This window comes from Montipora foliosa, chromosome 11 (assembly GCF_036669935.1).
Source record: "Montipora foliosa isolate CH-2021 chromosome 11, ASM3666993v2, whole genome shotgun sequence".
Classification (NCBI taxonomy): domain Eukaryota; kingdom Metazoa; phylum Cnidaria; class Anthozoa; order Scleractinia; family Acroporidae; genus Montipora; species Montipora foliosa.
In genome coordinates this window covers 23,917,510-23,927,509 of record NC_090879.1, presented here as the reverse complement: position 1 = coordinate 23,927,509, position 10,000 = coordinate 23,917,510, and the positions used below count along the sequence as shown (strand labels likewise).

The 10,000-nt window shown below is 41.0% G+C and overlaps 2 protein-coding genes across 3 annotated transcripts in view; one reads left to right on the top strand and one right to left on the bottom strand.

The window, feature by feature from the left end:
* The window catches only part of LOC137976484 (non-structural maintenance of chromosomes element 1 homolog), an 11,616-nt gene extending 11,539 nt beyond the window's left edge, over positions 1–77 (bottom strand). Inside the window, exon 1 of the mRNA XM_068823849.1 lies at positions 1–77. This exon is cut by the window's left edge and continues 139 nt beyond it. The gene's annotated coding sequence lies outside the window, so the exon portion shown is untranslated.
* Positions 78–1,316: 1,239 nt separating this feature from the next.
* LOC137976483 (nuclear inhibitor of protein phosphatase 1-like) overlaps positions 1,317–10,000 on the top strand; it is a 54,429-nt gene continuing 45,745 nt past the window's right edge. The window contains exons 1-7 of one of the 2 annotated variants that reach the window (XM_068823846.1): positions 1,317–1,391; positions 1,462–1,522; positions 4,907–5,060; positions 5,969–6,207; positions 6,369–6,525; positions 6,638–6,705; positions 8,099–9,345. In XM_068823846.1, the coding sequence (XP_068679947.1) occupies positions 1,333–1,391; positions 1,462–1,522; positions 4,907–5,060; positions 5,969–6,207; positions 6,369–6,525; positions 6,638–6,705; positions 8,099–8,455 (1,095 nt within the window). In that variant the 5' untranslated portion in view covers positions 1,317–1,332 and the 3' untranslated portion in view covers positions 8,456–9,345. Of the gene's footprint in view, positions 1,392–1,461; positions 1,523–4,906; positions 5,061–5,968; positions 6,208–6,368; positions 6,526–6,637; positions 6,706–8,098; positions 9,346–10,000 lie in introns of those variants that run through there. The other variant, XM_068823847.1, reaches the window with a different exon arrangement.

The window sequence follows — 10,000 nt, the reverse complement described above, 5'->3', positions numbered from 1 at the left end:
GTTGATTCCAAACGATGGCGGGAAAAGCGATCACAAGGCGCCAATGAGTGAAGGGAAGCCTTCCCAGTGTCTTTCCTCTCCTTCCGGTTGGAGGAAACACCCTGGAGACCAGTTTTTCAGGGCTTCGTCCAGGCTCCAGTTGCGCTATCCAATTACCCGGGGCCAGTTTTTCAAAAGCCCTTAACACTAATCCACGATTAAAATGAGTTTTTGAAAATACATTGTACGTGGTTAGTCTTACGAAGCTCGTTTCATCCCGACCAAGGGACTCATCAGAGACCTTTCTGCTTGGCAAACTCGTTGGGCATCACGCCTAAAGTCCCGTTCCCTAACAAAATGAGCGATGAGTCCATTGGTCGGTATGAAACGAGCTTTGCAAGACTAACCACGAACAATGTATTGTCACAAGTAACTGTCAACTTTATTGTCAATTTTTCACTCGTGAATTTGCGTGGTCTGGAATCCTTATGACATATAAGGCGAGATTGCTGTCATCATTTTGTTAGCGAACGGGACTTTGGGCGTGATGTCCATGTTAGACACCGTTTAACATGGCGCGGTCTATAAAATGGCGATCGCAAGATTGTAACGCGAACTCGATCGCCCCAACAAGCGAACTCGACCGGCTCAACAAGACGCTTGCACTGCAGGCTAATTGAGCATCGATCTGATGTCCTCTTACGTCTGTTCTCGCTACAACGTCGTATGACGAAAATGGAGCCTGCTTGCAGGTTAATGCAACGTAAGTTTGACAAAGTGACTGTCAAACTGTTACTTGCAGGAAAACACGCTGCCATGATGTAGCAACTTCTTGCCAGTCAGTGTTGGACACTTTCTGCTGAACATTTTCTTGAGTTGGCAAAACAGTGTGTGACAACAATACAGATGTATTTTGTCAATGATGACTTGGGGACACTTGGAAATAAACAGTGTGTTCCAACAAGAGTTGAATCCATGACCTTTGGATTTCATTTGGTTCCTGTATGTACCAATGTACCCCTCTCAGACGAAGCACAGCAAAGGTATTGAACGGCCTGAGCATTTAGAAAAAGGATTTTTCAGAAGGGTGGATAGCGCTAACCACTGGATAATTCAATTGGTTTTGCTAGTGTTTATCCACCGGATAGGATAGTAATTTATCTGGTGGATAGCGTTATCCACCTATTGAACAACCTAGACCAGCCTGATAAACGCCATCATGGGGCAGAATTGAACTTGCAGGAAATCACGCTCCACGCAGGCGACCTAACTTTTTATCCGGGATATTTTCTTCAGCGCTCTCTACCAGTTTCTCTCGGCTTACTCAAAGCGTGCGAAATCCATCATTTCAAGATGGCGGTACACAAAGCTGTAACTCCTGCGAGTGCACCAGCTTTTGAGGTCCCAAGCTGGTAAGAATTAAGGGTTTTTTCAGCTAATTGTTGGATTTTACTTAATCGAAACATGGGTTCTTTATCACAGGGCAGGAAAACCGCCTCAAGGGCTTCATTTAGATGTCATGAAACAAACAACTTTAGTGGAGGTGAGAGTTAGGATAGCTATAGATCAAAACAAACGGTTTACTATCTAACAGAGTCGCTCAGCGGATCGTCATCCTAGTGGAAAGAGTTTAGCAACACGATGGTTCGTTGGTCACTAGGCGTACCCACCAAAATATATACGTTTCTTGTTGTTTTATTATTACTTCTCCCACAGACAGACGAGCCACCGATTTGCCGAGCTAGCTACCTTAATTAAGAGAAAACAGCTGAACTGCAGAGTACCTGGCCACTTATTTGCATATGAATAGCGTGTATTATCGTATGCCTCGTTCTCTAAACAGAACAGAAACAGAGCCACAAACAATAGTGGCCAGGTATTCTGCAGTTAATACTCCGGCCAATGTGACCGTCTTGGGATGATGTGTGAAAAAGGCTTATGGTGTGGATCCTTGTTCTGAAGCCATGTGACCAAAATCAGCCTTGATCAACAGGGAGTTTTCTGAGTGTAGTTAAACAGGCCATTATAAACTACTAAAGATTATCAGGAGTCTTGATGCTCTTGGTTCGTGACCATGGAAATCAAAGCACAATTTAGCAACTTCTTGCCAGTCAGTGTTGGACACTTTCTGCCGACCATTGTCTTGAGTTAGTAAAACAGTGGGTGACAATGTTAGAGATGTATTTGTCAATGATGACTTGGGAAAACTTGAAAATAATCACAGTGCTTCCAACAAGAGTTGAATCAATGACCTCCGGATTGCGGCTAGTTGGGTTGCTTATCCACTGAGCTGTCGGAGGTTACCAGGAACTATAATAGTTGCCTTTTAGGGTGTGTCGTCTACCTTTAATACTTTCCAATAATTATTATTACTTGCCTATCATTGAATGAGAAGGTTGTCAATTTGGTTCTTTAAAGAGTGATGCAAAGTGAAGACAGTAGCGATCAAAGATGGACAGATATTCTTCAAGTTCCTATGACGCTTGTTTTTTCCCCGTTTTTTTACTTTTCGTATGAATATCTATAGTGTCTGTAGTGTAGTACTTTAAAAAAGTTTCCCTCACAGGGCTTGAAATTGCGACCAATACAGTCGCATTTGTGACCAAATTTTTTCCCTTTGCAACTAAAATATCTGGAGAAGTTGCAAATTTGCGACTTGTTTTTATCTTCGCTCTTTCGAAACAAAAGGGTTAGCAGTTGCCACTTTGCTGCTCTTTTTACTAAAATAAATGAAGAAATGACAAAATTATTTTGCTTCTCACCTTGAGTTTTCTTTCAATCTCAAGATAGCGTAATTGTAGCGTAATTTCGCTGCCATGTTACGTGCGCAACTCTATTTCTTCGATATCATTCGCCACTTTCAGTGGTTTCTTTCAACACAAGTATTGTGTGCTCATATTTTGTTTTGCTACACCATTGAAAACACAATGCAGCGCGACAATTTTGCGACTAAATTTTGCGCAATTGCGACTCGCAAAATTGCAACTGGGTTTTTTCGCTAATTTCAAGCCCTACCTTATAGTGTATCCAGGTGTTTTAGCAGGCACTTGATTTACATGTATAAACAAAAAAATTTGTGTGACCCAGTTGGGCCTTGGTAAATAATGACGTCAAAGAACATTGCATGTCTACGTAAAGAAATGTGCGAATGTGTAAGAGTAAAAGTCTTGTTGAAAATCTAGAGCTTTTTGTTTAAGTCTTATAGAATTGTCGGGCGATAGGTATCCTTAGGATGCTGTGAATGTTCTGATGATTCATAATGTAATTACATTCTTGACTTCTTTGATGTCATTAGTTACCAGAACCCATCTGGCTCAGCCAAAATCAAAGGCCTGCTAAAACGTGTGGATATACATTGAGGGAAGTACTACACTCCAGATACCAAATATTTAAACGAAAAGTTAAAAAACGGGAAAAAAATAATCTTCATAGGGACTTTCAGTTACGTAACTGCAGTAAACAATGCTAAACAAAAGAGACTATTGCTATGAATAACAAAAGAGCAAACGCATTTATGCGATTTCAAATGCAATGTCAAACGCTGTGTTTTGCATGTGCATTGGTCGCTTATCTCTGACCTGTACTGTACACGTACAATGCAGTGTCTAAAATGCTACAGTTACTGCATCTCACTGCACTAGAACAGACTGTGCTGACCATTTCATTGGTTGTTGCAGATTCAATTTGTGCTAGATCAGAATTGGGTGAGATTTAGGCATCTGACAGTGAGCGGTTTGTCGATGTTATTACTCCTCAGACATAAACATGCATTTCAGGAAAAGCAATGTTATTGTTACCATTGTCTAGGAATGATTTTGTTAATTCTGGGATACTTGCTGCACCTATGTACAAGTTACACCATCAGTAAAACATCGGAAATTCTTTTTTTTTTGGGTGGTGGGGGGGGAAGGGCAGGAATTTTTTTCAAAATGCTTGATAATCACGAATGGCCAAACAAGCAATTAAACTGTCTATAGTATAATACATAAATCTGCCAAGATAAAGAGGAAGACACATTTTGTTGGAGAATTCCAGGGGTTTCAATAATCTTTGAAGGAGATGCCTGGGCTTTTAATAAGTGGTGGTCTCTCTTGTCTTTCACAAGGGTTTGAGCAAAAATCAAGGCACAGTAGCCTGCGGTGAGAGGCAAATTTTTGACAAACATATGGTGGTATACCACCAGTGAACAGCTTCTAATGAAACCCTGGAATTCAGGCCAGATCACAACACCTGAAACTCTGTGCCCTGCTCTTCGAAAATAGGGTGTTGTATCTTTAGCCCATTGAGTGTTAGGAGTAAGACTTCATAGATTTTACTCTGTCTAATGCCAGACAATTTATTGAGGTTACAAACAGTGTCTGTTTATAGTCCTTATCGCAAAAGACTTGAAAGTCTAATCATTTGCGGATGCATTTACAAAAGTAGCACTTTCTCCTCAGTTATTTTAAGACTGAGTGTTGGTTTGGCTGGAATTGAACTCATGCTCAATGTCAGAGCATTGCTCTTTACAAATCACTATTGTCAATACCTCATATGTACATTTCTGGAGGAGTTAATTAGCCAGGCATACTTGATTTTTTAAGTGAACGGAAGGTTAACCCATTGAGCCGTGTGAGTCAGATTTTACTCTAACGCCAGACGATTTAACATGCACTCGTCAGTGGCGAGCGTCCTAGGGCGTTTGAGGTGTGAATTGGTCAAACCCAGTCAAAAACTCTGTCCCCATTAACCCATGGACACTTGAGAGTGAGAATTAATAGATTTTACTCTGTCTAATGCCAGACAATTTTACTCATGAATGGGGGGGGGGGGGTTGGTAATCCGAGATAGCGAGCCAATGAAAGTGCGTGATGTTGTGTAATCACCTGTGTATTTAGACTAATATTTAATATTTTATTTACATAATATGTATATTTTTTGTCAACAGAAATTGATCATTGATCAGAAGTCATGCTATTTGTTTGGGAGGAACAAAGAAGCCTGTGATTTTTCATTGGAGCACACATCATGTTCACGAGTCCATGCTGCTTTAGTGTTCCACAGGCATCTCAATCGATCATTCTTGATTGATCTCAAGAGTAGTAAGTTCAGGATTTTGGATTTTACTGTCTTTGTTGGCCAACCAAGTAATAGTGTAGTGTTAATCCTTGAATCATGATAAATTATGACGACGATGATGATGATGGCGCAGTGGTGAGAGGGCTCGCCTCCCACCAATGTGGCCGAGGTTCGATTCCCGGACCAGACGCCATAAGTGGGTTGACTTTGTGTTGGTTCTCTTCTCTGCTTCGAGGGTTTTTCTCCGGCTTCTCCGGTTTCCCCCCCTTGGCAAAAACCAGCATACAGCCGATTTCAGTTGGCTGTAAGCTGTGCTCCAAGGTCACACATGAACCACATAGCGCCTGCCAGAGGCGCCATAGTATGCTTTCGGTTCAACCTTGTTGAGCTGCGTCGTTGCTGTACTTTGCGACGGCGATTAACAGCGACAATTATTGTTATTATTATTATTATATATGCGACAATTATTATTGTTGATAAGGATCATGATGCTGACGACATCCATGCTTGGTCCTCCTTTCTAAAAGTCAGACAAATTGGGATTTGACAACTCCTTAGGAAGGCCTTTCATTGGTCATTGAAAAGAATTATTATTTTTACAAGAAAATGTAACATAATTAAAAATGCAATCCGTGTTTTGCATACATAATAAACTTTGTTTACACTCTGAAATTTTAAGTTATTGAGTAAATGACGTCACTTTCCCTAGATCCAACCCTCTGAGGTCCAGTCAGGCAGTTTTAAATGTGAGTAATGGCGGACCGTGAAATCCAAAACATGCACTCAAAGTAAACAGCTTTTGGATAAAAATCAAAGCTTAAAATTTTGCCAGGCAGGTGTTAAGCAGACACACTTTCAAAATCTGAAGAAAAATGGGAACTGATTTTTTTTTATCACAGTACCACTTTAAGGCTTATTTTTCTCCTCATAGCACATGGTACTTTTATTGGTACAATACGCTTGGAACCACAAAAACCGACACAGGTCCAGGTTGACAGTGTAATCAGATTTGGCGCATCTACCAGGAGCTACGTCCTGCGAGAGAAGCCTGCTATGCCGAGCTCAGCTATAAAGCTATCAGAGAATGTGCCAGACAATGCGGAGCCAGATAATGAAGAGAATGCGAAGGGAGGACTGCTGGGGCTTCCAGAATCAGACACAGATCTTGACGTAAGAATGCATGTAAACTTCTCTTCTTTCTTTCAATTGCAGCTAACATCAAATACTTGTGTAAATGTAAATTCTGCCTTCTGAAGCGAGCAGTCTTTTTAAGGTGATAGACACTTTAAAGTTGTAATAATACTACATCTTTATCTATTCTATGAAAATAGGATTTGACGGAGTTTAATACTGCTCACAATAAAAGGATATCCTCACTTGGTATCGAAGAAGGAAGCACTAATATAGCTGGTGTGACGTCACTTAAACGAAAAAGAAAAACATCACTATCTGTGGCATTTAGAGAAGGAGAAGAAATCATAAATCCAGGTAAAGATAGCTTTGGTTTCGGATGTCCTTTAAGTTATAGGTTTCAGCGTCATTCTCCAGCGTCATGAAATCGTTTCTTACTTGGGTACTTATTTATTTCTTATCATTTCAGAGGATATTGATCCCACCGTCGGAAAGTTTCGAAATATGATTCAGACAACTCTTGTAATTCCAAACAAGGTATGGTATTGTTCTTTTGAACACAATAATTGCATTTAGTTTGATTTTTGAAATTATTTGTTCCAAATTTATCCGTGTCTGGTCGCTTCCTCGCCTAATACTAGCCAGCCCACAAGAATCTAAAAGAACTACACACACACATCTCTACAGACATCACTCGTCCATTAAGAGAAGGCAATGGAATTTAAGAATTACATTTTCCAGGCCAGGAAAAGTCATGGAATGTTATGGTCGGTCATTGAAAGTCATGACAAATTATAGTTTTTAATGGCAGATTAATCATTGCAGTTGTCCAAGCAAGGATAAAATGAAGGGAAAACGAGTTTCTATCAAACAATCGGAAGTTTGGCGGACAGAGGTTGATAATTTATTCAAATTTGAACTGAGTTATGTCAGAAAATATCCTAAAATGAGGACAGTTTAGAGTTTGGAAAATTTTCCTACGTGATAGCTAAACTTAAGGTCATGGAAAGCTAGAGAAGATCATGGAAAAAGTTATGAAAAGTCATGGAATTTGAAGAGCTTAAAAGAGTACGAAACCTGTCAATTCTTCATTTTGTATTCAGCTCTCCCTAGTACTTGTTCCGATTAGATGGTTTGCACGACACTATCGATAGACCCTTCATTTGCTTCGTTTCCTCGTCATCCAGCACTTGCACATCGGTCCTTTTTTACTTGTGTCGTTGGAGGTTATTTTCAAACCACTCAATTGATGGGCCTGGTTACATGTAGCGGGGAAGATTGTTGCAATCGCGAAAGATCGTAGAGGGACAGTTTACATGGGAAAAGTGTGGTTGGATTTCTCGTTTACGATAATTGGTATAACGAAGTTGTTGAACGCCCGGCACCCATCAGTGATCATGTTGATACAGTTGCTTTTACTGCGTGCATTTTCTTTCTAAAGTTGTTTACATGGTGCTCGGATCTCCCTAGCTCCATGATCTTCCAATTTTGCTGCCAGGAAGATCCTTTCACGAGATACGTCCTGGTACATGGGAAAACCTTTTAACTGATTTAAACTGAATTCCGAAAACGGGCCTCTAGGACCTTCCTAGCCGCACAAGGATCTTGCTTCTACCGCGTAAAAAGCCCCCCAAAATCGGGCCAAATTTTAGGTTTTTACCTCATTGATAACGAAGTCTCAATGAGGTAAGGTGAGGGGGCTTCATGTCAGGTGCTCACGGGATCACTCGATCAATGGGCTGTTAAATTTCGGGTTTCATTCGGGCGACCAAATTGGTGTGCGAATGTTCTCGAAACGGAAGCGCGAAGCGCAAGTGTCGCTGGTTCGAATTTATCCTTCGCTCTTATTTCATTATTTTAAGGGGTAGTTCTACACAGAGACTAATTTTTTTTCTGTTTCCAAAACGGCCGACGTTTCTTATTTACACAGAAAATGCGAGGACCAGTGTCACCTATGGGCAACTTGACGGAGAATATAACACGACGACTTCAGAGTTTTCCGTATTCTCAAGGGCTCTACTCCAATCTGCCAGGATCCGGCCCTATTCCTGAGCCTACGAGTCCCACCTCGCCTTCAGCGCATCACAAACCGCGTTTGACGATCACCTCGGCACCCGACGTGTCGTCGCCGACACTGCCGACATCTCCGAGAATACCCGTACCCGAACCGATACCTGCAGGCCCAGCTATGCAAAATGCACCAATGACAATTGCTGAAGCGCCGAAAAAGAAATACGCGAAAGAGGCGTGGCCTGGAAAGAAACCAACGCCGTCCTTGCTTATTTAGGTCCTGTGGATGTATTTATGAGAGATTTTTAATTCCATTTTTCCATTCAGTTATGGAAAATATTGCTTCTAGTCGTTGACTGGAGAAAGCCTTCTTTGTAAAAAGCTTTATCAAGCATAAAAGAACGTTCCTCCTATTTTCTTAGGGTTTAAGCTCATCAAACTCGCAAATCTTTTGAATGTTGAAACTTTTTCTCTAGTTTCTAGTGAAAAAGGACTGAATCTTGGAAGGATTGATCCTGTAAATGGCTTTCGTCAAAGTTAAAGCTGTTTGTCAATTTTTGTAAGGTCGATTTCAGTTGTTTTGGTTTTCGTACGTAACTTAATTTCGATTCACTCTCATAAGTATGTCCTTCATTCTGAATGGTATCTCTACATGTAATGTAGTCAGAACTGGAAAGAAGTTAGGATGTTGTGGGCGAAGGTTTGAGCAAATTTTTATTGAAGTTAAACTGTCTTTGCACATCGTTAAAAAATCGAATAGTCAAATGAAAATAGACAAGAATTTAGAAGGCGCTGAAGTAAGACCCGCGGCGTGCAAGAGAGGGAAGGCGTGCGTGGATCTCTTGCGCAGGCGCAACTTTATTATTTTGGCGCCTGTTTGGCGCCTGGCTTCCAATCTTGTTCCCAGAGGCCGCGATCCTTTTGGTCAGCGACGGGGGTCGATTTTTCCCGCGCATGACAAAAGGGACCCCTAGGGACGAGGTTGCCTGGCTTCTGGTTAAGATGTAGCTTCTTCTCTCAAGGTGACATTCTTCATTGTAGCACCCCTTCCAGTTGTTTAGGTTTGTCCAACATCTCCAAAAAGTTTAGAAAAGTCATGAAGAGCTCTGTTGAAGAATATATTTGCCCGTATGAGGACAGAAATAAAACTGAAAAGTCTTTAAATATTGTGGTGTTAAGAAGACATTGCGTGACGTCATGTGCGTGTTTAATGCGCGCGCACTCGCAGACATTTCCCCCTCCACATGTGGTATGAATGTTTGTTGTAATGTTAAGAAGCTTGGTTTTCGGTGTTCACCAGTGAAAATCCTTTGAGAACTGGATTAAGAGTTGATGACACGGGCTTTCCGCGTTGATGGTGGTTATCCCTTTTATTCCGAGGAGTTATCAATATGTTATTTCTCCTTACATTATCAGTACAGTGTTAACCAGGCAGGTGATGAGAATACAGAAATCATCAATCAGGATGGTCTTTCTGTAACACCAAATTGCCCTAAGTGACATGGAAATAATTGTATGGTAGTAAGTAAGGAGAATTAACATTTCGATCTTGAGATTGAAGAAGTTAAGATTGCAGTACGTGTGTATCTGGGTAGTTGAAAAGGCAGAACTCCTTGGGCTCGTTATTTAAACAGTCTTACGTAGACGGCGGTTTTAATCAATCAGTATAGGGGAATCTTTTTGTTTTACATTTTTTTGCGACCTTAGCATAAGCCCATCGTTTTCTAATATGGCCAAAAATCAGAAATTTATACCCTTGATGCTGTCCCTTTCTAAAAGACGCCATGTATCAAATGGCGGTGCTTTACTTGGCCCGCGACAT